This window comes from Tripterygium wilfordii, chromosome 15 (assembly GCF_013401445.1).
Source record: "Tripterygium wilfordii isolate XIE 37 chromosome 15, ASM1340144v1, whole genome shotgun sequence".
NCBI lineage: Eukaryota > Viridiplantae > Streptophyta > Magnoliopsida > Celastrales > Celastraceae > Tripterygium > Tripterygium wilfordii.
The window spans coordinates 1,799,922-1,827,277 of NC_052246.1; the positions used below are offsets into that span (position 1 = coordinate 1,799,922).

The 27,356-nt window shown below is 39.3% G+C and overlaps 9 protein-coding genes across 9 annotated transcripts; 5 read left to right on the forward strand and 4 right to left on the reverse strand.

Annotated features, from left to right (window-relative positions):
* Positions 1–17: 17 nt before the first annotated feature.
* LOC120017002 (hydroquinone glucosyltransferase-like) lies at positions 18–1,709 on the forward strand. Its single transcript, XM_038870035.1, has one exon. It carries the CDS (start codon positions 198–200, stop codon positions 1,611–1,613), a length of 1,416 nt encoding a protein of 471 aa, XP_038725963.1. The 5' UTR covers positions 18–197; the 3' UTR covers positions 1,614–1,709.
* Positions 1,710–2,307: 598 nt separating this feature from the next.
* On the forward strand, positions 2,308–5,935 carry LOC120017003 (protein SEH1). Its single transcript, XM_038870036.1, has 8 exons — positions 2,308–2,524; positions 2,654–2,765; positions 2,895–2,995; positions 3,517–3,594; positions 3,893–4,048; positions 4,244–4,356; positions 5,188–5,314; positions 5,619–5,935. Exons 1-8 carry the CDS (start codon positions 2,366–2,368, stop codon positions 5,748–5,750), a joined length of 978 nt encoding a protein of 325 aa, XP_038725964.1. The 5' UTR covers positions 2,308–2,365; the 3' UTR covers positions 5,751–5,935.
* A 120-nt stretch (positions 5,936–6,055) lies between these two features.
* LOC120016767 (stemmadenine O-acetyltransferase-like) lies at positions 6,056–7,381 on the reverse strand. The gene has a single exon (XM_038869682.1). It carries the CDS (start codon positions 7,379–7,381, stop codon positions 6,056–6,058), a length of 1,326 nt encoding a protein of 441 aa, XP_038725610.1.
* A 3,145-nt stretch (positions 7,382–10,526) lies between these two features.
* On the reverse strand, positions 10,527–11,888 carry LOC120016768 (stemmadenine O-acetyltransferase-like). The gene has a single exon (XM_038869683.1). It carries the CDS (start codon positions 11,886–11,888, stop codon positions 10,527–10,529), a length of 1,362 nt encoding a protein of 453 aa, XP_038725611.1.
* A 416-nt stretch (positions 11,889–12,304) lies between these two features.
* Positions 12,305–14,756, forward strand: LOC120016112 (L-type lectin-domain containing receptor kinase VIII.1-like). Its single transcript, XM_038868723.1, has 2 exons — positions 12,305–12,596; positions 14,208–14,756. Exons 1-2 carry the CDS (start codon positions 12,530–12,532, stop codon positions 14,582–14,584), a joined length of 444 nt encoding a protein of 147 aa, XP_038724651.1. The 5' UTR covers positions 12,305–12,529; the 3' UTR covers positions 14,585–14,756.
* A 2,082-nt stretch (positions 14,757–16,838) lies between these two features.
* Positions 16,839–19,017, forward strand: LOC120016111 (anti-H(O) lectin 1-like). The gene is made up of 2 exons (XM_038868722.1): positions 16,839–18,134; positions 18,500–19,017. The coding sequence occupies exons 1-2, from the start codon at positions 17,684–17,686 to the stop codon at positions 18,874–18,876; spliced, it is 828 nt and encodes a 275-aa protein (XP_038724650.1). The 5' UTR covers positions 16,839–17,683; the 3' UTR covers positions 18,877–19,017.
* A 244-nt stretch (positions 19,018–19,261) lies between these two features.
* On the forward strand, positions 19,262–21,665 carry LOC120016840. Its single transcript, XM_038869774.1, has 3 exons — positions 19,262–19,702; positions 20,951–20,968; positions 21,069–21,665. The coding sequence occupies exons 1-3, from the start codon at positions 19,348–19,350 to the stop codon at positions 21,257–21,259; spliced, it is 564 nt and encodes a 187-aa protein (XP_038725702.1). The 5' UTR covers positions 19,262–19,347; the 3' UTR covers positions 21,260–21,665.
* Positions 21,666–21,755: 90 nt separating this feature from the next.
* Positions 21,756–23,439, reverse strand: LOC120016839 (probable WRKY transcription factor 41). The gene is made up of 3 exons (XM_038869773.1): positions 22,924–23,439; positions 22,713–22,841; positions 21,756–22,549 (listed from the first exon to the last, which is right to left on the reverse strand). The coding sequence occupies exons 1-3, from the start codon at positions 23,241–23,243 to the stop codon at positions 21,949–21,951; spliced, it is 1,050 nt and encodes a 349-aa protein (XP_038725701.1). The 5' UTR covers positions 23,244–23,439; the 3' UTR covers positions 21,756–21,948.
* Positions 23,440–26,066: 2,627 nt separating this feature from the next.
* Positions 26,067–27,228, reverse strand: LOC120016627 (transcription factor CPC-like). Its single transcript, XM_038869485.1, has 3 exons — positions 26,997–27,228; positions 26,812–26,899; positions 26,067–26,393 (listed from the first exon to the last, which is right to left on the reverse strand). Exons 1-3 carry the CDS (start codon positions 27,049–27,051, stop codon positions 26,267–26,269), a joined length of 270 nt encoding a protein of 89 aa, XP_038725413.1. The 5' UTR covers positions 27,052–27,228; the 3' UTR covers positions 26,067–26,266.
* Positions 27,229–27,356: the final 128 nt, after the last annotated feature.

A 27,356-nucleotide genomic window follows, 5' to 3' on the forward strand; every position in this document is an offset into this window, starting at 1 on the left:
CAGTCTGAACGACGACACGTACAATTCGCAGTGTTTACGCCTCTGTTTTCTGTCTTTATCTCCTACTGGGTAAAGTGCTTAAAATAGTCTGATGCTTTTTCCGATATGTTTTCTTAAAACAATGACTTTCCCACAACTTCATTGCTGTCTCTAGATGATAACTTCTTCGCCTCTCTGTATCCAAAATTCCCACACTCATGGAAACCTCCTCCCTAAATGTAGTGATTGTGCCAACTCCGGGAATGGGTCATCTGATCCCACTCTTCGAGTTAGCCAAACGACTCGTTCACAACCACAACTTCTCAATCACATTCATCGTCCCCAGCGATGGTTCTCCAATGAAATCACAGAAAAAACTCCTCCAATCCCTCTCTCAAAACAAAATCTCCTCCATCTTCCTCCCTCCCGTCAGCTTCGACGACTTGCCTCCGGACGCCAAGATCGAGGCTCGGATTACACTCAGCCTCACTCGCTCCCTCGGTGTTTTCAGAGACTCGTTCAAGAAATTGTGCGAGTCCACTCGGGTGGTCGCGTTAGTTGTCGACGTTTTCGGCACGGAAGCTTTCGACGTAGGGGCGGAATTCGGTGTTCCGCCGTATATATTTATCGCCACAACAGGCATGTCGTTGTCGTTTATGTTAGAATTTCCGAAACTCGATGCAATGTATTCTTGCGAGTTTAGAGATCTACCCGAACCGGTTCATTTGCCCGGGTGTGTGCCGGTTCGGGGTATTGATTTATGCGATGTGGTTCAGGATAGGAAGAACGAAGTCTACAGATGGTCTCTTCGCATCTGCAATCAGTACCGACTAGCGGCTGGGATTTTGGTCAATAGTTCTATGAATATTGAACCGGGTGTTTTTAAGGCTTTGATGGAAGTTAAACCCGGTTTGCCTCCGATTTATCCGGTCGGGCCTTTGACTCAGACCAGAGAGAGTAGTTCGGGTGATGACCGGTCTGGGTGTTTGGAGTGGCTAGACAACCAACCAAAAGGGTCGGTCCTATTTGTTAGTTTTGGGAGTGGAGGGACCCTTTCGGGTGACCAGATTAAGGAATTGGCGTTTGGTTTGGAGATGAGTGGGCAGAGGTTTTTGTGGGTTGTGAGACCCCCAAATGACAAAGTAAACGCTGCTTATTTTGAAGCAAATGGAGCTGATGAAGATTTATCTGGGTTTCTACCAAATGGGTTCTTGGATAGGACAAGAGATATGGGCCTAGTGGTGCTCAATTGGGCTCCTCAAATTGAAGTCATAGCCCATGAATCGACGGGCGGGTTCTTGACCCATTGTGGATGGAACTCAACACTTGAGGCTATTGTGAATGGGGTGCCATTGATTGCATGGCCCCTCTATGCAGAACAAAAGATGAATACTGTGTTGTTAGCTGATGACTTGAATGTTGCAGTTAGGGTCAGAATTGGTCAAAATGGGTTAGTGGGTCGAGATGATATTGCAAGATATGTGAAGGGATTGATGGAAGGAGAAGAAGGGAGGCTACTAAGAAGCAAGATGAGGAATTTGAAGGGTGGTGCTTCAAGGGTTTTGAGCCAGGAAGGGTCTTCTACAAAATCACTAGCTCAGGTTGCTGAGATTTGGAAGAACCATAAGAAATGAAACTTCTTTTTTCCTAATTTTGATGTACTGACTAATTTGAAATGTGTTCGGAAATGCATGTTATTTCATGCGTTTGGCAACCAAAGAGAGCTTGCAACAATAGTTTTGGTTTTGGGGTGAACCATCCGTACCTGATATTTAATGGACAAATTTGCATGGCGTCGTTTTGGTTAAAAAGATTTAGCATGATCAAAATCTAATTGCACAAAAGGTAATGAAAATGAAAAATATGGGGCTACGTAATGTTTTGAGTTCGATTTACACTAGGAACAATACCCTCTTTGTGATTACACGCTGAGTTTTGGGCAAACTTATCCATAACAAATATCTATCGAACAAATTTATATGGTATTGTTTTCATTAATTTTTTTTAAATTTAGCATGATGAACATCTAACTTGCACAAAAAGCAATGAAAATGATAAATATGGGCCCACGTAAAATAAATACGAAATGGCAAAGCTACAAATTACAAATACTGGCCAAATTATGGATTGGGCCTGTTGGGCTGGACCAGTTCCAAAATTAGGCTTCATAGTTCATATATTGGATTTGGACGTCTTTTCTTTTGTTTCTTCTGCCCAATTTATCTGGGTCTGCGGCATCTAGAGCTTTGTTAGGCCCAAGTTGGAGCCAACAACACTTAACATTATGGGCCTGAAAAACCCCTAAACAGAAAGTTTTGGACCTTCTGGTAAACTAACCGAGCACTAGCGGAGGAAGACCGGGGAGATACAGATTACAGAGTGGGAGATGGAGAAAACAGTGGCAACGCTTGATGAGGGTACCCTATGCTCCTCATGGAACTACTGTGGCCAGAGACTCGCTACTGGCTGTGTTGATGGTACCCTATCTATCTTCGACGCCCGTGACCCCGCTTCCTCCTCCTTCACTCGCACTTCGAAGTCTAGGGTTCGTTAATTTCCTGCATTTCGCCTTCCTTTTTGTCTTGTCAAAGTTAGAGTGATTTCCCTTCTTTCTTTCTTTTTTTTCAAAGGGGTGGGTCTGCATATATTTATATGGTTTTCTTTGCCTTTTTAGGTGCATGATGCTGGAATTGTGAAGGTAGTTTGGATTCCTCCAGAGTACGGTGATGCAGTTGCTTGTCTTTGTGAGGATGGGAGTTTGTTATTGTGGGAGGAGGTTACGGAAGGTATTCATTTTGCTTGAGACAAGTCTGTTAGTGAATGAACTGTTTTGCATGGTGTATGATTATATTGCTGGAAGGTTTTCTTAGCATGTTTTTGTAGTGATTAAACATCAACCTTTTCGCATTCTCTAGATGGGCAAGCACTAAAATGGAAGCTATGCAAAAGCTTTAGAAGTGGTTCGATTCGGGTATTAGATGTTCAATTTGGAGTCTCCTCTACAAGTTTGAAGATGGTGAGGTTTAGAAATTCTCAGTGTTGTTCGTTTTTTTTTCAAAATATTGCCTGACTGTTTATGATGCAGCTTTCTGTTAATGGTTGTTTGCATATTGCAATTAATACTTAGTAAAAAATTCCAGCCATCATACTTAAAGGGGGATCCCAGGACCTGCCGGGGCAGGAGGAAGATTGAGAAATCGCACAGGGGCTTTCCTTAGGGTTAGGGGATTTCAGTTAGCTCTTGGTCATAACAAAAGTTTTATGGCTTATTCCCGCTGCTAAATCAGTCTTGCTATTGAAAGTTGAGCCACTCAATTGTGGATTGAAGGGGACTCTTGCTTATGGGGGCTTACGCACTTCAAATGACTTTCAAGATCTTTAGATATTTTAACATAAAGTTTGTGAGAAAAATAGTGTATTTTATTCATGATATTCAACTGCTTGCTATTTCTTATTGGCACATTATGAAATGCTAAAATCTTAATCTACCAGATGTACTGCCTGTTATGTAGTTCATTGTTTGAGTTTGTTTTGCAGGTTGTGGCCTATTCAGATGGCCATGTTAAAGTTTATGAGCTTCTGGATCCTTTAGAACTAAAGAATTGGCAACTTCAGGTTCTCATTCTTATCTACTTTGCCCTCATATTTTTTACTTTTGTGGTGCTCAAATTATTGTCAGAATGCTGACGTGGTCATAGTCCTGTTTTAGCATGTTGGAAAAACTATAGTCTGTAAACTGAAATTTTTTTGGGGGGATGGGGCTTGCTCAAAACTCTGACTCCCAACTGGTGCATCACCAGCTTGAAGATTTTAGCCAGTAGCCAATTTTGTAATCTTTTATAGATTGTTACACGATATTCTCGCCCTTGTTTTTTAATCATTCTCTTGTTTTGCGTTTTTCTTTTTGGGTCAGGCCGAACTTCAGAATGTTATTGACTCAGTATCTATGTTTGGGAAGGCTTCATGCTTATCTGCTTCAATTTCTTGGAATCCACGAATCGATGAGAGCCAGGAATTGAGCTTTGTAGTGGGGTTCAATTCAGATAACCAACAACTCAACTCCTCGAAGGTATGCTCACTTCTGTATCTCCTGCAAGTCTGCAACCAATTATTGCCCTTTGGTCCCCCCCCCCCCCTCCCCCGAGATGGAGAACTGTGGCATTTTAACCATGATGATTAATATTTTTCATAAATTCGTAGTCGATAGTATATACAACATGCATTATCAAGGGTGGTTATACAGATATTATATATCAAAATGCAGGTGTGGGAATTTGATCAAGCTCACCAAAGATGGCTTCCAGTGGCAGAGTTGGCTTTGGTTGACGACAAGGCTGATCAGGTTTTTGCTGTTGCATGGGCACCAAATATTGGCCGGTAAGTAGTGACTTCAGTTGTAAATTTGTAATGATAATGCAATAGGACAGTTTTTGAATGTTCGAACAAGTTGGTTTGAACTTTGATTGCCCTGGATACCTGTTTTGTTGGTAACATAATGACATAGGACAGCTTTTGATGTCCTTGTTTTAAGGGGTCCTTGCGAGGGATCTTAAGCACTAGGTCTGTAATTAGGCTGTGAACAGTATACGCTCACCATGTAGGGAATGACAATAAACTACAAAAAGAAATAATTTTAGGGTCTGAAAAAGTAAGAAACATATCTAGAATAGCTGGAAAAGTGGAGAAAATGAAGAACAATAAAAATTACCGAAGTATCATGCCTAGAGTTCCTTAGCATCACATCAATGATGATTGCATCTCTCAATCGAATAGATAATCACTTGGCGACAAATCATCTCAATATCATTCATTCATTCATTCATCATCATCCATCTTAATAGCTGGATTACATCCATAAATTTTTAGACTTTTCTCTATGTCTGCTAGAACTCCTACAAGGAAACTATCAAAACTCCTTACAAATATGGAAGTTCTAGGCAAACCTGAAATTTTTGATTGTACCCCTACTATGAAAACTAAAAGAAACCCAATTAAAATTGACCCAAAAATGAAATAACTTCAGAAAACATTATAAGACCTAAACCTAACTAGATTAGTCTCTATGATCTCCCTAATAACCCTTGAATCTACTTTGCTTAGATCTTTGAGTTTATTCATTTGAGGCCTCTGTCTTCCGCATCACAGAATGATGCACCTGGTAGTTCTCTTCATCTGTGTGCTTAATAAACTTGTATTTTTTTTATGTAGTCCATATGAGGTAATAGCTGTTGCAACTCACAAAGGAATTACAATATGGCATCTTGGAATGAACCCTGATGTGGATGGAAGGCTATCGCTGGAGAGGGTCGCATTGCTTTCTGGTCACAATGGGGAGGTACCAATACCAACAAGTTTTCACTTTTTTTTCCTCTTTTTTTTTTTCAGTTTTTTCTCCTGGTTACATGGTGGCAACTTCATCAGAGGAATGAAGCTCAAGACACCAACATGATCCCCAACCTTTCCAGTTCAACCACCGGTCGTGTGTTTTTAATTTTGTTTCTAACATGGACACGTAGTTATGGTGCCTTCTTGGTTCTGAATTCTGATTCATTTTTTCATCTTGTCTTTTGATTCCCTATACATCTTACTACTCTGGCCCTGAAGAAACACAGAACTAAATGTCACTCATTTGTGATTAGGTGTGGCAGATGGAATGGGACATGAGTGGAATGACTCTGGCTAGTACAGGCCGTGATGGGTCGGTAAGATTGTGGCAGTCCAACTTAAATGGCATTTGGAACCAACAAGCTGCATTTGAACCCACTTCTTAGCTCGGATTATTTTGCTTATAATTTTTTTTTTAGTTATCTATTTGTACTATTCCAAATGCCATTGTTTCCTTGGTGTAGTAATTTGTAACTATTAGCTATGATCAAAGTTGTATTCAGGAGCTTAAAGTTTTGCAAAAAATTAAAATCAATGACTATTTCAGCCTTGTAAGGTATTATGCAATCAAGAAGGTGATCCACCATTTAGTCCATTTGGTCGCTTGGGGGATGCGATATTATTCCTTGAAATAAAATACACTATTTCGCATATAAACAGATGAGGCCATTATATGTATCATGAAGATACTTTATAGAGCACTCGGATTAAGCGAGGCTAAAGAAAGTAGTTCCTCATCATGTTCTAACAGAGCCATCGCTTGTTCATTCAGTGTGACCCATGCTTCCACTCCATTGTTCTCTCTTGCGTCCATAAAATGGATCATATGTGCAGGCACCGGTTGGGCCATACCCGCAAACGGAATCCATAAAGGCTTTCCCCATCCATAGTCGACTTCGTAAAGCCCAAGGTTGCACCAGCTATTAATCACAAGTTGTTCCATTCCCTCCGATACAGACTTCAAAAATAATTCACGAATCCCTTTCATGGCCGCACAAACATTCCCCAATCCTTCATCGGCTTCAAAACTCTTCACAAGGTCACCGTTAATTGCCAAAACACCTTCCCTCATCCGACGGACGAAATCGCTCAACTCTGTTTTCTCACCCTCTGATTCTGATATCATGGCTGCTAGAATCACAAAATTCCCCGCATAAGTTTCTGGGAATTGTGGGACAGCCCTTCGTCGCAAATTCACTGTGTTTGTCACCAAAGCTGGTTTCTGGGTACCTGATTTTACCTTCAATGAAGACATTATGCGTTTGAAAAGAAATGCAGAGGCAACTTCTGTGCGAGTCGGGTTGGGTACAGTTGAGCTTGCTGCTTTGGCTTTGAGATTGCTCAAGACTGATCCATCAAACACAAACCTCTTTGTCACAGACATGGTATTTGTAATCAAGAGACTTGACAAAGCTGAAGTGGTTAGATCTTGTGGGTATTGATTGTTTTGGGGAAAAATTGATGAGGCACTAAAATCCGGAGACGGAGCTCCTTCAATTGAATCTCGAGCAATAGTAGCCCAACGTCGCATGAATGCACACAGCGCAGCTGCATCAAAAAGCTTGTGGGAAGCTAGAACACCAATAGCAATGCCACCACAAGAAAACAGAGTTTCTTGAATCATGAAAACATGAGCTCCAGGAGTTATTTCTCTGTAAATGATCTCGTCTGGCAAAAACTTGGGGAATGCTTCGATAGTGGGGTGTTTGAGATAGTCGGATAAATTGCAATTGATTCTGGCGTTGATATAACAAACGCCTTCATCATTGCAATCAACTGAAAGATCATCCTTGGCCTTTCCGGCGAGAGGATAGTAAAGAGTTAGTATCTTTGACAGAGATTGTTTCAACACTTGTGATGTTTCAGAGATGGAGGATTGGTTTGGTGGGTAAAAGAGAATTATGGGAAAGTATGTAGAGGGGACGAGTTGATCAAGCAGAGAGATTTTGTGGGTTTCGGGATGATGAGTTGTTGCAGAAGGTTTGATGCACTCTCTGGATACTATCTCAACCTCCATTGTTTTCAATTGCAGAGCTACATCAGAACCAAATTCATTCTATATACACGTCGTCATGTTGGCTGCAAAAACACGTGTTACATACGATTATGCCCGCACTATTTGACTTAGTGAGCATGCTCTGTTTTTCGTTTCGTCAAATTGAGAGGGCTGATGAAAAGTTTCACACACTTTTGGTTCGCGCATATATATATATATTTTGCCCATACCCGTTGCCCATATCGGACGGGTATAAAAACCTGAACTAATTAGGAGAAAGTTATCGAGCAGATCTAGCTCTGAGAGAGATGATTAAGCTCTCATAAACTGGTAGATAGTATTTGTTCCAACTTCCAAACTCCTTATTATCCACTGCCTCTATCTAGTATTGTCACGGACAATATTTCCATTGATTTTAATGACAAGTGGTTACAATTGCAATATTTGTATAGCAAGCTCCCTCGTTATTACAATCAATGGAAAGATTGTTTTTGATAGAGATTATTTCCACGGTTGTGAAGAAGTCCCGAAATATACCACTTGAGGTGATGATGAAGGAGTGGTTGGAAGTAGACTTACACTTATAAACCACATTATTTAGTATTTTCCAAGTGATGTGAGATATTTTACGTTACTCTTAATAATTTTCACATTTTTGGGCTCAATCATGTAAGGCCGCCCAAGTATTAGGATATTTCTTGAGAAAATTGCATAAGTTGTCATTAACTCTAGCATTGATATTTCTAGCACCCTCAGTGTCGGGATTGGGGTAAACAATTATTGAAAAAAAAATAACACCCCTACTCATTCTCATTTTTGACATATGAAATATTTTAAAAGAAATTCAAAAAGTAATAAATAGAAAGTATGTAAAATTTTGAGCATTGGATCACTAATTCAACGATTCAATCTTTAGAAAAAAAAATATATATTACACAATTTGTATCCAACCGTTTAGAACTATCAAAGTTTTTAACGCCTTTTTTTTTATTATTAATTAACTTTTTTATTCAACAAAAAAATGCAAACATTATATTCACAATTATTCATATTTATAATTTAAATTTTAAAAAAATTTATATCAAAAAATAAAATAAAGAAGAAGAGAGACGGCTATTTTTTTTTTTTGGATAGGAGCCTAACCCCCAATCCCATTGTCACAATCAATCGGAAGACTGTCGTTTGCCTTTCCAGTTTGGTCGGTCTTCCGGTCAACTTCAACTCAGGTCAAATTCCCACCATCCCCTCCCCTTTATTCCCCATATGTGGAAATAACTCACAAGAGTAAAAAACAGAAGATTAAATAATTAATTACATTTACTGTTCCACCCTTGTTGTTGGATTAACATTATTATGAATCTCATTGGATTGTACTAAACTTCTTTTTTTTTTTTTTTTTTTTTGATAGGCAACACAGCAAGACAGAGACAAGATATCTAACTTCATGATATTGTTCACATGGTGTGATATGTAAAAAACTAAAAATGCAAGTGGCTAAGAAATAAAGAAAATAAACTAAATCAAGATAAGAAGGTCCCACATGTCGATTTTAAGCAACAAACATTGATTGCAAACAATAATGCAATGCATTGAGTTGAGCACACCTATACCAAAAAAAGTAAGAAGTTCAGTGACGGGAAAACGTGGGCGTTCTGGGTTTAGGTAGAGCTATCAAACAATTCCATTCTAGACCAATAATCTTTGTATGAATACCAAGTTGTTAACATATATACATGTATATGTTGGAAATATAACATGCAATAAACTAATTTATTATTATTTATATTGCATGAACAGTGATTAAGCTACACAAAGAAAACAGTAACATTAACATAGGAGATTGTATGCATAACACAATAGCATATATGAACTCAATAATTGATGCTTAAATTAAAATACCAAAACCGTAAACAGCTGATATGAATTGTGGGAGCGAGGTACGCCTTTCGCGAATCTCCTTAAAGAGAAATGTCCCAGCCACTGATGCTAAGCTCTCCGGACAGACTCTTTCCAAGATACAACGCTCCGCAAACCACTAGTAAGCAGCACTTCAATACTAATGGACTTAGACGAACCAATTTAGAATTACACTCTCAGACAGATGATGATAGAGAAACAGAGACTTAGAATAGCAGAATGACAGAAGAAGAAGAAGTGTTGTTCTTCTTTGAAAGCTGCTGTTAAGCTCTCCTTATATAGGAGAGCCCAGCAACCAAAACCCAGAAAAATCAATGAGCGATCATTGATTTTCGGGCTTCCATTTTGACCAAGTAAGGTTGCAACCACCAGCCCATATCTTGGGTTGTTGTAAGTCTAAAGTCCATATTCAATACATTTGAGCCTCTCTTTTATTGACTTGTAACAAAGTCCGCGTAAGGTCCTGGCCCACACACACGCTCGCCTCGCCACGCCCGATCGGCTAGGCTCGGCTCGGCGAGAGGGCGCGCACCCGTGTGTTTTAGTCCAAGCTCATAATGTGGAGCCCCTCACTCCTACAAAAGCTTGAGTGCCCTTGGACCTAAAGTCTTATTACAACACTTGAGCTTATAAACTACACATCCACATGGTATTTTTCAATGTGGGATTTCCATACATACACTTATTGCACTATGTTCACCATGTTCATCATGGTCACTTTGGAGTCATTTTACATTCAACAAAAAAATGATTTGGTCACACTAATTACTCCAATTTATTGTCCTTATAACAAGGATCAATTGCCCATAAATTTCATTCAATAATTATTATTAAGCTTTCAATTAATAATGGTCAAACTATAGTTGACCATCATTTTTCAACGGCATATAGAAAAATTCGGTTTCTTATCATTAAGAAAGCGTTTTTTTTTTATAGAAAACATCCCGTAATAATTTCACAGTTAAGCGTACTTATACGAGAGTATTCATCCGTACTAGTACGAGAATAGTATTGGAATGAGTGACCTCTTGAGAAGGTAAAACCGTGCGAACCCGATATCCACAGGAATCGGATCACCCAAAACGAACAATATTCTTAATGTGTATTGTGGTCAAAATTCTAATACAAGCTCATGGCTTGGTGAAATGATTTTCATGGTTGAGGCAATATCAAACCCAATTCACTTCCCTTGAATGGACAAAGCCTTATTATAATTTATAACACGTAGAACAAGAACAACATCCATTGATCAAAGATTTGACCTTAATAAACCAATTTCTAGAGGACTTGGATCTAATGAGGCTAAAGAAAGAAGTTCTCTATCCTGTTCTAACAGATTCATGAATTGTTCATCCAATCCCAACCATGCTTCTATTCCACTACCATGTTTTGTGTCCAAGAAGTGGATGGAGAAGAAAGGACGCGTGACAGCCCAGATAAAAGATGGAATCCAGATAGGCTTCCCCCATCCAAAATCAGCATCGTAGACGCCTATGTTGCAGAAGCTATTGAACCCAATTTGTTCCGCTCCATTTGATAAAGCCTTGGACAATGATTCGCCAAGCTCCTTCGTAGCCTTAGACAGCGTCTCCAACCCTCCATCGCCTTGGAGTCTCTTCAGTAGCTCACCATTGACAGGAGACATGGCTTCCCTCATCTGCCGCACGTAACTGGACCACTCTGTTTCCTCAACTTGACAGAGCATAGCCGCCACCCATATAAAATTCCCCACACTAGTTTCCGAGAAGGCCGGCACAGCCTTCCGCCGCATATTCACCGCCTGGGTTACCAACATTGCCTTCTGATGACCACCTGATTTTGCCTTCAATGCAGACATGAGGCATTTGAGGAGGAAGGCAAACACGACCTCCGCCCGCGTCGGGTTCTGCACGCCGGACCTCATCGCTTTGGCCTTAAGATCGGCTACGACTGATCCATCGAATACAAACCTCCTTACAACAACATCGGCATTCTTCTTATCAAGGGCACTTGCCAGGGCTGCAGCAGTTACTTCTTGTGGGAAAGAACTAGTTTGGGGAAAGATGGACGAGGCAGTAAAATTGGGGGATGGAACTCTCTCGTCACCATTAGAGCCTCGAGCAATAGCAGCCCAAGTTCTCATAAATATAATCAGACAAGCGGCATCAAAGATCGTGTGTGGGACAACAAGGACTATGGCAATACCTCCACAGGAAAAGACGGTTTCTTGAATCACAGCAACAGGGCCTCCTGGTTTCACTTCACTATAAACAACATCCGGCAAAAATTTAAGGAGATCGGAGATAACGGGTTGCTTGAGATAATCCCATAAACTGCAATTAACTCTAGCGTTGATATAACAAGCACCCTCGTCGTTGCAATCGATTGAAAGATTGTCGATTGCCCTTCCGGCGAGAGGGAAATAAAAAGATAGTGTCTTTGAAAGAGAATTTTTCAACAGTTGTGATGTTTGGGTGACAGAGGCAGCTTGCTTTGCTTGATGAAAGACAAGGTAGGGGAAGAACACAGGAGGTGCGAATTGATCAAGGAGAGAAATTTTGTAGGTTCTGAGGTGATTTGGTGTTGGAGAAGAAGGTTTGATAAACTCTCTTGATATTGTCTTGACGTCCATAGTTGATTTACAGTAGCAGGGCGATAGGTCTCTGCAATAATTAGCTTTCCATTTCAGTGGATAATTTTTTCGATACTTTTATATAGATAAATCATGTGCCATTCTTGCACCTACCGTTCAACTTTTTTTTTTAAGACACATTGCCACAGGGAATCAAAACGGTCATCTTTTGACAGTTAAGAAATCACATGCCCATTAGCCGACCCAATGATCTTCTTAAAGATCCATTAGGAGTTTACTACGGCCCATTCTGATGCTCTGAGGCCACTAGGTATCTCACAAGCCCATTGGATCTGGCCTGCCAATTGGGCTCACATATTCGTAAGCCAATTAACTGGTCCAATTATCTTCTTAAACGGTCCAGTAGTAGAGTTTACAAAGGCCAACTAGGATGCTCTAAAGCCTCCGTAGTCCAATACGACACAATAATGGGGTCGTTTACTGCAGCGCCATAGTCAAGTCAGATGGCTTCTTGAACAGCCAGTCGGGCAGCCATGGATACACCAACGACGTGATCAGCGATGTTGGAGAAACCGCCGAGGCAGAGAGGATGTTTCCCAAACGTTCTCTGTCTTGAGTAGATTGTTGGGTTTTTTTTTGGCAGCCTGGTTTTGTCTATTTGTGTGGGACGACCCGATTTGATGGCCGATGAAGATTGTTGCACATTCGAAAAGAGGTTTTTTTTGGAGTCTTGCTTCGTGGAGCGAGGTGAGCCCGAATGCCTTTTTTTATTGTATTTTTCGACCCGGTTTGTGTCTTCGTAAGTGCTGGTTTGTAAAATCTCTACAGCTCCGTGTAAATAGGCAACCAAGTAAATTACTGTGGTGTGATTTTCTTTCTCGTTGTTCTTTTTATATTTATAGTTTTTCTTTTTGTTGGAATTCAGAATGATTGGAGTCTCAATAGTCTCTCTGGAAAATCCACTTTTGTTTGATTGAGACATATTAACTTGCTCATGGTTCTAAACTTCTAATCGTTTATCCTTCTTGTTGTCACGGTTTCTCTCCATTTGTTTGCTTATACAGTTTTTATTGTTTTGTAAGAAGTTGGTATGTGCCCGTTTTGTCTCAAAAGATCGAAATCCATCTGAGAATACAAGAGCCTGAGCTGTTGTTGAGTTAGTAAATAATGATAAAGAAACACATCCTAGAATACAAGAGCTCTTGAGCTGTTGTCTCCTGCATGTCAAATGTTCATCTATGTATACATATGTGTGTTTTCTTGTTTCTCTGGGAGCTTAAACCATGATCCACGTTGTATTGTCCTTCTTGTTCTCTAGCATTTGTGTTATCTAGCTTTCTTGTTGATGGGCCGGTCAATGCTTAATTTCTGGACTGTATACAATTCTCATTTCTTGGAAAAGCCGATCCAATTAAGAAAACCAACTTGAGCTTTTTGTCAAAAATCTCGATGAAAATAATGTATAGCAGCTACTATATATACGAGAGCATGAGATAAGGCTTTTCATAAATTGTGTGTGTGACAATCTAATCTAATACAGACAACAATGCCTCTTCTTCTGCTCCTAATTGCTTCCTTTCTCAACCAAGCTTCTTTATACCAAGCTTCTGTTTCAAGCCCTAACCCGGCACCTTCACCTATATCCTGGTCAATCTTTTACGCTAGTAAGTTCAGTTTCCCCTCATTCGACCATGAAAGTTGCAGCACCGGGGGATTGATTTGCACAGGCTCAGCTTCCAGTGGTGATGGCCTAATAAACCTTACCCCATGGCTAGATTTCCCTGTACCTCCAGTACACCAGGTTGGGAGGATTCTATACAAAATCCCTGTGCTTGGTTGGCCAGCAGTTATATCCACTACTTTCACCTTCAGGGTCGTTAAACCCCAGAATTCTGATGGTGGAGATGGATTGACATTTATTATGTCTCCAACTGCCAGTCCCTCCCCACCTGGTAGCTCTGGCTCCTTTCTTGGAATCTCGAATCCATCACTAGAAGGTAATATTGGATACACACAAAATTGTCATATACATGTAGCTCAATTGGTCACATCTCTAAACTTTAAGATGGATGATACTAAAGTCAAGAGTTCGAACTAGCCATGAGTAGTATTATCCTGATTTTTTTGGGGTTCCGTGTGCATACCCACTTCTAGAAGGGGTTAGGAGCCCGATTTCTCCTGATGGGTTTCAGCTCAATCTTACCTATCGTCAACATGGTTCCATGATTTTTTTAAAAGGACTTTAGATCTTTTTGTTTATTAATTGAGCTGGTCACTTTAATCTTTTTGTGTATTGTTTTAGCTGGTCTATATCACTCCCTAACATTGGAAAACTTATTTGTTCTGGGCTAATTGCAGCTGCTGGTGCTCGCCTGTTAGCAGTGGAGTTCGACACTTACAAGAATACATTTGACATAGATGGAAATCACGTTGGAATCGACACAAATGGGGTGACAAATTCCTTGGTAAGTAGGAGTCTCAACAACACTGGCATTGACCTTAAAAGTGGGAGAGACATCAAGGTTCGAGTTGATTATGATATAACAACAAAATGGCTTCAAGTGTCTGTGGCATACGCGTCAGACCCATGGATAACTTTCCTGAGGTTGCCTATTGACATATCAGCTTATGTGCCACGAGCCATGTATGTGGGTTTCACAGCCTCAACAGGGACTTTCTTCGAGCACCATCAGATTCTCAATTGGGAGTTCACATCAACGCCAATTGCGACATAAGAAGATCAAATGCAGTACTGAGTAATTCATGGAACAACTATTAAGAATAAATTATGATCGTATTTGAATTTTTTTTGTTCTGTATACCGTTGATTGATGAATCAAGAGCAATAAGAGCAGGTCCCTGCATATTTTAAATAAGACCAAGTTATAAAGATGGTGTCTTTCACCATTTAATTCCCATTTCTATCTCATTCATATTCTCGTTCCCGTTCCCACCCATTAACAACCAAACAAACGTCGTCTTAATATGCTATGAAAGAATATTATTGGGCCTAGCCCACCAAAAATGGTATTTGGGCAAAGTCCAATTGATGTCTGGGCCCTCCTTCCAATTATTTATTGTTAGTTTACATCGTCCTCGTAGAAACTGTTATCCCTTCAATTCACAGAAGCCCACGTAGTCACAGACTCACAGTGACAGAAACAGAAAAGCACATCAAACAACGGAGAAATTGAGCTCTGTGAACGATGATCAACTGTCTGCAACCTCTGATTTCTAAAGCACCCACTTCTTTTTTTCCATTAACTTCTGTTGGTCCTCTTCTTTCTTGCGAAATCCTAAGAGAAACTCATGTGGGGTGAACAAGATTTATACGGAGAGACGATTTGTTGGTGACAGGAGAGTAGGGATTGTGTGTGGGTGGCTGCTTCCAGTGGATCCATGGGCACCGACTATTGACTCAGAGAGCATAGCCTCGCAACTATTTGCTGTCTCTTTGTTTCCCTACACTGGATTCTTGTACTTCATCACAATCTCCAAGACCGCTCCTAAGCTTACTCTATTTGGGTTCTACTTCTTGCTTGCCTTTGTGGGCGCTACCAGTGAGTTCCCTTTGTCATTTTTGTTTTTTTTTTCTTACGAGCAATCTTTACTAATTTTTAAGCTTCTACTCTCTCTATTTTATTTTCTTTAATGTTAGAAATGAGGTTAGAATTATAAATTGCTCGGAGGGCTTTCAATTGGGATGTGGAATCACAACACAGAAAGGCAAGAATCTGCTCGTATTGTAGTCAAATTGTATACGTTGATATACTTGGAGATTCATGGAATTTTGTCCACTTCCATGTAAATTGCTAAGATCGAAATCGCTGATGTAAAAGCCAGACAAAAATGGGAATTTTTTTTTTTTTTGAAAAATAAGATCAAAAAATGGTAACCAATTTTTTTTTTCAAGAGAAGAACAGAAAAGAGTTGCAATACAATATGTCAAGGCCAGAAAGCCCTACTCTGGTTTCAAAAGATTGTTTCCTTTGATGTGCTCATGCTTTGTAATGCAAGTTGATAATTCAGATTTGTTACCTGCCGCATAGTCTATGCCGTAGTCTGACGCCTTGAATTTTTGCAACCAGAAAGAAATGCACAAGTGTAAAATTTTGCTATTTTGATCCGTATAGCTCCTATGATGATGGTCGAACACTTTTCTGACCTTGCTTATCCATTTTGGTCCAAGGGTTATTGTTTCCAAGTTTCATTTAAGCTTGCTTGAAGATTTTGTAACTCCTGCATGGCAATTTGTGTTGTCCCATGAAAAGTTACGTAGTTTGTGACTTGTGAGCATAATCCCGTATTTTCGATTGAGTCTGTTTGACGTTTAATCGCTTTCTCGTTTTGGCTATTTTCATTATGGCATAAAGCATATGAGACCAAGAATCTGCGCAACCAAGTTTTTTGTTGTATTTTACATCTGTGGCCGACTCTCTTCTGTTACAATGCTTTTCATCACTTTCTATGGTTGTTCTGGCAGTGGCTTACAAATTTCTTGTAGCCTTTAAAATTTAGCTTCAAAATCTGTGGTGGTAGTAGTACATGCATGATGCATAAACAAGAAATGTGTTGAAACCAACCAACCGAATGCATGGAAAAACAACCAACTGCAAAGTGGAATAGGCTTGCATGAAGTTTTTATTAATCTTCATTGCTCCGAAACATGCTCTAAAGCCTCTGTAGTCCAATACGACACAATAATGGGGTCATTTACTGCAGCGCCATAGTCAAGTCAAATGGCTTCTTGAACAGCCAGTCGGGCAGCCATGGATACACCAACGACGAGATCAGCGATGCTGGAGAAACCGCTGAGGCAGAGAGGATGTTTCCCAAACGTTCTCTGTCCTGAGTAGATTGTTGGGGGTTTTTTCGGCAGCCTGGTTTTGTCTATTTATGTGGGACGACCCGATTTGATGGCCGATGAAGATTGTTGCAGATTCGAAAAGAGGTTTTTTTTGGACGCTTGCTTCGTGGAGCGTGGTGAGCCCGAATGCCTTTTTTATTGTATTTTTCGACCCAGTTTGTGTCTTCGTAAGTGCTGGTTTGTAAAATCTCTACAGCTCCGTGTAAATAGGCAACCAAGTAAATTACTGTGGTGTGATTTTCTTTCTCGTTGTTCTTTTTATATTTATAATTTTTTGTTTTTTGTTGGAATTCAGAATGATTGGAGTCTCAATAGTCTCTCTGGAAAATCCACTTTTGTTTGATTGAGACATATTAACTTGCTCATGGTTCTAAACTTCTAATCGTTTATCATTCTTGTTGTCACGGTTTCTCTCCATTTGTTTGCTTATACAGTTTTTATTGTTTTGCTAGAAGTTGGTATGTGCCCGTTTTGTCTCAAAAGAAATCCATCTGAGAATACAAGAGCCTGAGCTGTTGTTGAGCTAGTAAATAATGATAAAGAGCCTGAGCTGTGGTTGAGTTAGTAGATAATGATTTTGGTTAATTTCCATACTACATTTTCTTTTTTTGTTGGGTCAGTAGATAAGGTGTCTCCTGCATGTCAAATGTTCATCTATGTATACGTATGTGTGTTTCCTTGTTTCTCTGGGAGCTTAAATCATGATCCATGTTGTATTGTCCTTCTTGTTCTCTAGCATTTGTTTGGTTATCTAGCTTTCTTGTTGTTGATGGGCTGGCCAATGCTTAATTTCTGGACTGTATACAATTCTCATTTCTTGGAAAAGCCGATCCAATTAAGAAAACCAACTTGAGCTTTTTTGTCGAAAATCTCGATGAAAATAATGTATAGCAGCTACTATATATACGAGGGCATGAGTTAAGGCTTTTCATAAATTGTGTGACAATCTAATCTAATACAGACAACAATGTCTCTTCTTCTGCTCCTAATTGCTACCTTTCTCAACCAAGCTTCTTTATACCAAGCTTATGTTTCAAGCCCAAACCCGGCACCTTCACCTTTATCATGGTCAATCTTTTACACTACTAAGTTCAGTTTCCCCTCATTCGACCATGAAAGTTGCAGCACCGGGGGATTGATTTGCACAGGCTCAGCCTCCAGTGGTGATGGCCTAATAAACCTTACCCCATGGCTAGATTTCCCTGTACCTCCAGTACACCAGGTTGGGAGGATTCTATACAAAATCCCTGTGCTTGGATGGCCAGCAGTTATATCTACTACTTTCACCTTCAGGGTCGTTAAACCCCAGAATTCTGATGGTGGAGATGGATTGACATTTATTATGTCTCCAACTGCCAGTCCCTCCCCACCTGGTAGCTCTGGCTCCTTTCTTGGAATCTCGAATCCATCACTAGAAGGTAATATTGGATATACACAAAATTATCATATACATGTAGCTCAATTGGTCACATCTCTAGACTTTAAGATGGATGATACTAAAGTCAAGAGTTCGAACTAGCCATGAGTAGTATTATCCTGGCATTTTTTTCCCGGGTTCCGTGTGCATACCCACTTCCTAAAGGGGTTAAAGCCCGATTTCTCCTGATGGGTTTCGGTCCAATCTTACCTGCCGTCAAAATGGTTCCACGATTTTTTTTAAAAAACTTTAAATCTTTTTGTTTATTAATTGAGCAGGTCACTTTAATCTCATTGTGTATTGATTTAGTCTGCTCTATATCACTCCCTAACATTGGAAAACTTATTTGTTCTGCGCTAATTGCAGCTGCTGGTGCTCGTCTGTTAGCAGTGGAGTTCGACACTTACAAGAATACATTTGACATAGATGGAAATCACGTTGGAATCGACACAAATGGGGTGAAAAATTCCTTGGTAAGTAGGAGTCTCAACAACACTGGCATTGACCTTAAAAGTGGGAGAGACATCAAGGTTCGAGTTGATTATGATATAAGAACAAAATCGCTTCAAGTGTCTGTGGCATACGCATCAGATCCATGGATGACTTTCCTGAGGTTGCCTATTAACATATCAGCTTATGTGCCACGAGCCATGTATGTGGGTTTCACAGCCTCAACAGGGACTTTCTTCGAGCACCATCAGATTCTCAATTGGGAGTTCACATCAACGCCAATTGCGACATAAGAAGATCAAATGCAGTACTGAGTAATTCGTGGGACAACTATTAAGAATAAATTATGATCGTATTTGAATTTTTTTTGTTCTGTATACCGTTGATTGATGAATCAAGAGCAATAAGAGCAGGCCCCTGCATATTTTAAATAAGATCAAGTTAGAAAGATGGTGTCTTTCACCATTTAATTCCCATTTCTATCTCATTCTTATTCTCGTTCGTGTTCCCACCCATCAACAACCAAACAAATGTCGTCTTAATGTGCTATGAAAGAATACTATTGGGCCTAGCCCACCAAAAATGGTATTTGGGTAAAGTCCAATTGATGTCTGGGCCCTCCTTCCAATTATTTATTGTTAGTTTACATCGTCCTCGTAGAAACTGTTATCCCTTCAATTCACAGAAGCCCACGTAGTCACAGACTCACAGTGACAGAAACAGAAAAGCACATCAAACAACGGAGAAATTGAGCTCTGTGAACGATGATCAACTGTCTGCAACCTCTGATTTCTAAAGCACCCACTTCTTTTTTTCCATTAACTTCTGTTGGTTCCTCTTCTTTCTTGCGAAATCCTAAGAGAAACTCATGTGGGGTGAACAAGATTTATACGGAGAGACGATTTGTTGGTGACAGGAGAGTAGGGATTGTGTGTGGGTGGCTGCTTCCAGTGGATCCATGGGCACCGACTATTGACTCAGAGAGCATAGCCTCGCAACTATTTGCTGTCTCTTTGTTTCCCTACATTGGATTCTTGTACTTCATCACAATCTCCAAGACCGCTCCTAAGCTTACTCTATTTGGGTTCTACTTCTTGCTTGCCTTTGTGGGCGCTACCAGTGAGTTCCCTTTGTCATTTTTTGTTTTTTTTTCTTACGAGCAATCTTTACTAATTTTTAAGCTTCTACTCTCTCTATTTTATTTTCTTTAATTTTAGAAATGAGGTTAGAATTATAAATTGCTCTGAGGGCTTTCAATTGGGATGTGGAATCACAACGCAGAAAGGCAAGAATCTGCTCGTATTGTAGTCAAATTGTATACGTTGATATACTTGGAGATTCATGGAATTTTGTCCACTTCCATGTAAATTGCTAAGATCGAAATTGTTGATGTAAAAGCCAGACAAAAGTTTGGATTTTTTTTTTTGAAAAATAAGATCAAAAAATGGTAACCAAATTTTTTTTTTCAAGAGAAGAACAGAAAAGAGTAGCAATACAATATGTCAAGGCCAGAAAGCCCTACTCTGGTTTCAAAAGATTGTTTCCTTTGATGTGCTCATGCTTTGTAACGTAAATTAATAATTCAGATTTGTTACCTGCCGTAATCTGACGCCTTGAATTTATGCCACCAGAAAGAAATGCATAAGTGTAAAACTTTGCTATTTTGATCCGTATAGCTCCTATGATGATGGTCGAACACTTTTCTGACCTTGCTTATCCATTTTGGTCCAAGGGTTATTGTTTCCAAGTTTCATTTGAGCTTGCTTGAAGATTTTGTAACTCCTGCATGGCAATTTGTGTTGTCCCATGAAAAGTTATGTAGTTTGTGACTTGTGAGCATAATCCCGTATTCTCGATTGAGTCTGTTTGACGTTTAATCGCTTTCTCATTTTGGCTATTTTCATTATGGCATAAAGCATATATTGAGACCAAGAATCTGCGCAACCAAGTTTTTTGTTGTATTTTACATCTGTGGCTGGCTCTCATCTGTTACAATGCTCTTCATCACTTTCTATGGTTGTTCTGGCAGTGGCTTACAAATTTCTTGTAGCCTTTAAAATTCAGCTTCAAAATCTGTTGTGGTAATAGTACATGCATAAACAAGAAATGTGTTGAAACCAACCAACCGAATGCATGGAAAAACAACCAACTGCAAAGTGGAATAGGCTTGCATGAAGTTTTTATTAATCTTCATTGCTCCAAAACATGCTTCTTAATTGCAAACATCATCATTTGGCTTAAAAATGAAAATTCTTGCACAATTTTACAGTTACATTCGACTTTTTATGGTTAATAACTACGATTCAGTTCTGACTTCTGATGGTTTCCATCATGTTCGTCCCTCCTGTCCTCGTGCCCATTGAGCAGTTCCAGCTGGAATATATGGTAATTTTCGACACCAAGCAAGATTTATTTATTTATATCATCAGTGTTCGTATAGACGCCTAAATGTAAACTGCAATGTTATGCTATGTGGTTGAGACAGCAAAGGTGCATTATGGTACATCCCTGTCTAACGTGGATTGGTTACACGGCGGAGCTGAGTCACTTCTCACTCTAACCAACTTATTTATTGTTTTGGGGTTGAGACAAGCTCTTAGGAAAGCCAGAGATGCAGAACAAATCAAATTGAGGGATGCTCCCAATATCAAAGATGAGAAGAAGCCCTCCATCTGAGTACAAGACACGGGTTTAGCTTTTTGTTTCTCGTCATTCTCATTACTACTTGACTACTACATGCTCTTTTCCTTCTCGTGTTTGCTTTTATATTGGGAGCACCGGACACTGGAGTTCTTCTAGAGACAGAGTCGGAATGGCTCAGTTTTTATCTGCTGAGCTCTTTCAATTTGGCTTATTTCTGAAGGTCACTCTAAGACTACTAGGTTCCAACTTATAGTTACTTATTTTTCTCCAAAATCCTTCATGTTATCTGTTGAGGAATCTTGGGGTTTCGGGGGTGATTGTTTCTGAACTTTTCTTGCATCTCTCTCTGTCAAACAAAATTCATGTATGTGTTTAGTTTCTTGTAAATGATGTACCTTTTAAAGATATCTTGCAAGTTCTATTTGTATACATTCCTTTAGGGAGCATTGTTGTTGTACATTTAAGATTTTGCTTATGATGATTCGTCCATGACTTTTGCTTTCATGATTTCCTCTTTGAGGACTGCAACTCTCGCCGAAATATGCAACCGTCATAATTCTACACTGACAACTACAATTACAAGAAAATTGCAGAAGTAGTTCCCCTTTGCCAAGATCAAGGGTAGTCCTAGCGTATTTTACAAACAACTTCCACTCTTAAAATAAATCTAAATGCATTGATCCTGCTATCTCTTATTTGTTTCTTTGTATGGCTAACCCAAATCAAGAGAAAAATCCCGAGGTATCAAATGGGAAGTTTGGATCAATTTCCAGTGGATTGAGAGAGAATACCAAGTCCAATACTGGAGAACTGGTGGATGAACTATTGGCTGATAATATCTCAGTTGAATCATATTCTGAACGATATGCATTATGATTCCCGTCGAAGCTAATCATTGGGCATGCTGGCAGAGAAAAGTAGTTTGGCTCTGGTGTAGCTGGCGATATATATGATGGGGAAAAACTTCCCACTAAACTGCTGTTATCAATTGCAGGGGAAATGCTTCTTATTCCTCCAAATGTTGAAGGAAAAGAGAAAGGAGGCTGCGTTTGTGTGTTATTGAATTCCTCAGTATTGACTCTCAGTTCTTTTTGAAAGTTTAGCAGTTGTTGTTGTTGATGACTTATCTGTTTATCATGATTCGGATTCTTCTGTTCTTGTTTTTCAGGTGATGCTGGTAACGGAACTGACTGGTTTCCTTGGAAGCAAGTGTGCTTTCCTTTGTGTGTAATTTCAAATATGGTGGGATTGTCATCTGATCTTTGGACTTGCTTCGTAGCCCAACAGTTCTGGGTGTTTCTGTAGGTGCATCTATAGTAGCTTCTGCAAACGCAACAAGAAGACCAGGTAAGTTACAAATCAATTTCAAATTATGGTATTGCATGATTTTGGAATTGCAGGGCAGCGTTATCCAAATAAATACTCGCTGTCCCTACTGTATGGTAATATAGACAGATGAATGGTTGGTTCTGAAAAGACTTATCACCTTGGATATTTGGCTCCTAGGATGTCTTTTTGTCCATATTTTCTCCAGCTATATCCATCATCATGAGGTCCTTCCAGGCCATTTTCAGAACTAACTTTAACTTGGCTGGTCCATTTTGGCAATGTCTTTCTGCAAACCCCAAAACATTTTCACATTAGTTATGCACTAATCCTGTCGAACATGCAAGTATGGCTTCAGATTCTGAACTTACCTCTTCTTTGACACATCTCCGCAATCATGATTATCCTTGTCGAAATCCTCACTCCGAGGACTTCCATTGATAGATATCGGAGACTCGGGCACACCTGCTGTTGCTGCAATACTCTGAGGTTGCCCCATTGATCCACCACCCCATCTCAAAATCAGAAGTGCCTTCTCATATGAGGATAATATTTTCTGTACCAGCAAGTCCTTAGTCTCTAACGAAGATGCCGATCTCAAGTGTACCCTCAACTGTTTTGCTAGCTCCATCCCCTGAATTAGCTCACTAATCAGTGTCTTCTGCTCCCAGTTCATACTGTTATCCTCCATTTTCTGTTGGGTTTATAAGCAAATGATGTTTTGAGTTCTTACTTTCCAGATATGAAGAGCAAGACACTACAAGCATGGAAAGTCAGAACGAGAATTGTGTTACTGTAAGTGAAGCAGCGGAGGAGGAGGAGGAGGAGGAAGAAGAAGAAGAAGAAGGAGGGAGTGAGGCTTTATTTGGGTTTGAGGAGAAACTGAAAGTAAGAGGTGTACATATATAGATATTGATACTACAACATACGAAGTCTGAAGTTTGACTGAGAAACCGAGTGTTTGAACATAGACCAGTCTATGGTCATTGATAAGTGAACAGAGAAGAGAGTGAGTTAGGGCTGGTCCATATGTTTGACCAATTCTAAGCTTAAATTATACTTCATGATATAGTATCTTCATATATATATTTACATGATCCACCCTGATTGAAAGTCAAAAGAGTTTGTAAAGAAGAGTGGACCAAGAAAATTCAAAGCTGATTCCGCGTTGTTGCCTTTCCTAGTCCAAGAGAGAATGAAGAGTTTCTGGTTGGTAAAAAAGACAGCGACATCCAAAATTGTTTCTAGACCCTCTGACCCACACTAGAGTCTTGACCGAGTCGTAAAGATATGTTTTTTACCCATCCATTTCTGGATGTTAATTAGTGGTGATGCAATTATCAATATTTTAATTTTCTCGCGTAGTAATCACTAATCATTTTTAGTTTTTTTTTTTTCTTAAATTTACTTTTCCTAATAAGAATCCATTAAACACACTGTCACATTAGACTCCGCATTACATACATCCCAACAATATTGTAACCCAAATCACTAAACAAGCCCACATACATCCCGACAATATTAGCAAGCCTAGTTATTAATTAACTCACATTCACATACATCCCAACACTAATCCACATACATCCCAATATAACAAGCCTACATACATCCCAACAATATTGTAACTCAACTCATTGAGCAAGCCTACTTATTAACCCACTTCCACATACATCCCAACAATAGTCCACATACATCCCAATATTGGGCATTACGTAGTAAATTTTATTAGAAATCCACATCCACGTACATCCCCAACAATATTATCATTGAGCAAGCCCAACTATTGACTCACATCCACATAGTCACATACATCCCAACAATACTGCAAGCCTAGCTATTAACTCGCATCCACATTGTCACATACATCCCAACAATACTGGAACCCAACTCACTCATTGAGCAAGTTCAGCTATTAACTCACATCCACATACATCCCAATAATATTAGAGTATGTAATTTTTATCAGAAATCCACATCCACATACATCCCCCAACAATATTGTCACTGAGCAAACCCAACTATTAATTCACATCCACATACATCCCAACAATACTGGAACCCAACTCACTCACTGAGCAAGCCCAGCTATTAACTCACGTCCACATACATCCCAACAATACTAGAACCCAACTCACTCACTGAGCAAGCCCAGCTATTAACTCACAACCACATACATCCCAATAATATTGGAACCCAATTCACTGAGCAAACTCAGCCAATATTATCACTGAGCAAACCCAACTATTAACTCATATCCACATACACTCCAACAATATTGGAACCCAATTCACTGAACAAACCCAACCATCAAGGGTCAAAGTCCAACCCATTAAGATAAGAAAATATGTTTGTCATATTTAAGCAACGTGTTTTTTCCATATATACCACTCTGTTAGGATTTACCTAACCAAGATGTGGGACTTTTATGTTCATAAAAATATATTAAGGATGTGCTTTCTCCAATCCATATATATCAAATCCCACCCACCCAACCGATGTGAGGCTTTTTATGGATGTTGATAACAAACTTCGAATACGTGATTGCACGTACCGGACAATTAATGGCTTTTGGCGGTAACATAGAAGAAATCAACTAAAGAGGACAGTATTAACTCAATCAAGCCTGTCTCGTCGTCTTTGACAACGATTTATCCGGGCAACTCATCACCCAGCGAACCTTCTCGGAATTCAGTTTTAGACTTTAGTAGTTAATGACGAGCAACAGTTGGGTTTTTTCTTTGGTTTATCCCATTAGTTTCTATTTATTTTCTTTCACAAACAAAAAAGTGAAAATTAAGTAATTAATTAACCCAAAAATGACGATACACTTTTTGGAATCAATTAGACTCTAGTCTAAACGAGTGGAGACTGGAGAAGATGGTGGTTGCAATAGTTGTCTTAAATAGTCTATGCGACGGTTAGAATGTTAGATCCCTCTCTTTTTCAAAGAATTAATAATAATATAACTAACATAAATTATCAAATAAAAAAAAAATAGTTTGCTACAACCACCACCACTACTTACCATGCCACACCAAAAGAATAGAAGCACGTCCATCTCTAGGTTTAAGGAGGACGACATTAAGGTCGGAAGGCGAACCAAGTGTGACTACTTTTTTGATGTTTACCTAGCTTTGTGGACTTGTCCACTTCCGACTTCTAAGGACCTCATTTCTCTTACATGGACTTACTTATACACAGTCTTACCTATCATCAACACACGCTAGAGGGGAGACAATTAAGAATGTCCCAACTCCCAAGTTTAGTTGTTGATGCCATCAATGCTACATGTACTCCTTTGAATTGGAAAAATGCAAAATATGGAGTCTGATGTCCAGACAAACAGAGTTCAAAAAGGGCTTTTTATACGGGTTTGGATTATGAATAAATCATGAGTTAAGTTTCTCTATAACCATAATCTTTTTACTTCGTCCTGCATCACGTACTCGATCGATCCAGATTACAATCCAATCACTAGATTTGATTGATGTTCAACAGCCAAAACAACTTGCGATTTGCTAGAAATAAATGTGCCATTAATTCCAGAGTTTGAGTGTGTTTTGCAACAGTGTACTAATCAAGTTGTTGATGAAAACTTGACTCAATATTGTCTACAAAACAAAGTGATCATATAGAAATAGCAAGTGATTTTGTACACCACAACAATTTCAAAGCATGAAAACAAATCAAATCTGGCAAACCCAACATGAGAAATCAGGAGTACTTGTTGCCCTCATTTTCTTTTCTTCTCTCTGCAAAAACTTCACCATGTCTCATTATCCAAAACCTCTCTATTTCTTCTGGTTTACGCCCCGGAATTCGTCCCGCTATCAAATCCCACCTGTCACACATCTTCATCATCATCATCAATATGTTCATTAATTAAGATTGCTATTAATATGTTTATTGATGGTTAGTACTGTGGATATCGTCTTTGTGGTTTACATTGCAGAAGGAATCTATGAATTTGTACTAGCAAAATGAAAGGACAGATGGGTCCTCTGAGCTTGGAACCCTCGTAGAAATGTAGTAATTTCATAGTTAATGTCAAGATCATGAAATAAATTCATTGTGTTTGTTTGTTTGGTTTGAAAGGATTAAAAACATTTTTTTTTGTCATAGAATAGAACTATATGAGGACATTTAGTTCTCCGACCCTTTTTCTGTTACATCGGATTGTCGTAAACTAATCAGGTGGTATATAAAAAGTAGTTATCTCATTTCAAAAATAAACTAATCTGAAAGATTGAATTACTTACTTGTCTCCAACCAGCCTATACATTCTGTATATAAGATCTTCTTCTTGTTCTGTCATCTTGACGAATTCCCATTCGATGCTGCTCACTTCTGCACAAACAGTCAAATATTTTAGGAAATTAGAAGAAACCCATCAAGCAGAAGGAAAAAAAAAAAAAAAAAAGAATTGTTGGATGTGCAGAAGAACCTTCAGAGTTTGTACTTCTGGTTTTGGCTTGCTTTCTGGGACGCTTATACATCATTAGTTGTAAAATCAAACACACATATAAATGTCAGGGAATGAATGAAAGAGAGAAGGAGGGAGAGGGAGATCAGAAACTGTATTAGTCAAAGAGATGTTATCAGAAGATTTAAATAAATCAAATAGGGATTGGGGGGATAAAAGCAAGGAAATATGTCCGTGTACTTGGAGTGGGAAGAGGAAAGAAATATTGTTTGCAAACCTTACATGGAATGGCTGGTGCAACCAATTGAGACACAAGAGGTTTTGACTAGTAGGTCTTGTCAATTTTTGTTCCTGTTCCAAAAGATAGCACTAGCAGCTATG

Excerpts from the sequence above, each read along its gene's own strand:
- LOC120017002 (XM_038870035.1), top strand. The coding sequence starts at position 198 with ATGGAAACCTCCTCCCTAAATGTAGTGATTGTGCCAACTCCGGGAATG.
- LOC120017003 (XM_038870036.1), top strand. The coding sequence starts at position 2,366 with ATGGAGAAAACAGTGGCAACGCTTGATGAGGGTACCCTATGCTCCTCA. Across the intron at positions 2,525-2,653 it reads CTCGCACTTCGAAGTCTAGG|GTGCATGATGCTGGAATTGT; the intron begins GTTCGTTAATTT and ends TTGCCTTTTTAG. Across the intron at positions 4,357-5,187 it reads TGGGCACCAAATATTGGCCG|TCCATATGAGGTAATAGCTG; the intron begins GTAAGTAGTGAC and ends TTTTTTATGTAG.
- LOC120016767 (XM_038869682.1), bottom strand. The coding sequence starts at position 7,381 with ATGGAGGTTGAGATAGTATCCAGAGAGTGCATCAAACCTTCTGCAACA.
- LOC120016768 (XM_038869683.1), bottom strand. The coding sequence starts at position 11,888 with ATGGACGTCAAGACAATATCAAGAGAGTTTATCAAACCTTCTTCTCCA.
- LOC120016112 (XM_038868723.1), top strand. The coding sequence starts at position 12,530 with ATGGCCGATGAAGATTGTTGCACATTCGAAAAGAGGTTTTTTTTGGAG. Across the intron at positions 12,597-14,207 it reads GTCTTGCTTCGTGGAGCGAG|CTGCTGGTGCTCGCCTGTTA; the intron begins GTGAGCCCGAAT and ends GGCTAATTGCAG.
- LOC120016111 (XM_038868722.1), top strand. The coding sequence starts at position 17,684 with ATGTCTCTTCTTCTGCTCCTAATTGCTACCTTTCTCAACCAAGCTTCT. Across the intron at positions 18,135-18,499 it reads CTCGAATCCATCACTAGAAG|CTGCTGGTGCTCGTCTGTTA; the intron begins GTAATATTGGAT and ends CGCTAATTGCAG.
- LOC120016840 (XM_038869774.1), top strand. The coding sequence starts at position 19,348 with ATGATCAACTGTCTGCAACCTCTGATTTCTAAAGCACCCACTTCTTTT.
- LOC120016839 (XM_038869773.1), bottom strand. The coding sequence starts at position 23,243 with ATGGAGGATAACAGTATGAACTGGGAGCAGAAGACACTGATTAGTGAG. Across the intron at positions 22,842-22,923 it reads GGAGATGTGTCAAAGAAGAG|AAAGACATTGCCAAAATGGA; the intron begins GTAAGTTCAGAA and ends TGGGGTTTGCAG. Across the intron at positions 22,550-22,712 it reads CTAGGAGCCAAATATCCAAG|AAGCTACTATAGATGCACCT; the intron begins GTGATAAGTCTT and ends TTGCGTTTGCAG.
- LOC120016627 (XM_038869485.1), bottom strand. The coding sequence starts at position 27,051 with ATGATGTATAAGCGTCCCAGAAAGCAAGCCAAAACCAGAAGTACAAAC. Across the intron at positions 26,900-26,996 it reads CAGAAGTACAAACTCTGAAG|AAGTGAGCAGCATCGAATGG; the intron begins GTTCTTCTGCAC and ends CTGTTTGTGCAG. Across the intron at positions 26,394-26,811 it reads TATAGGCTGGTTGGAGACAA|GTGGGATTTGATAGCGGGAC; the intron begins GTAAGTAATTCA and ends GATGTGTGACAG.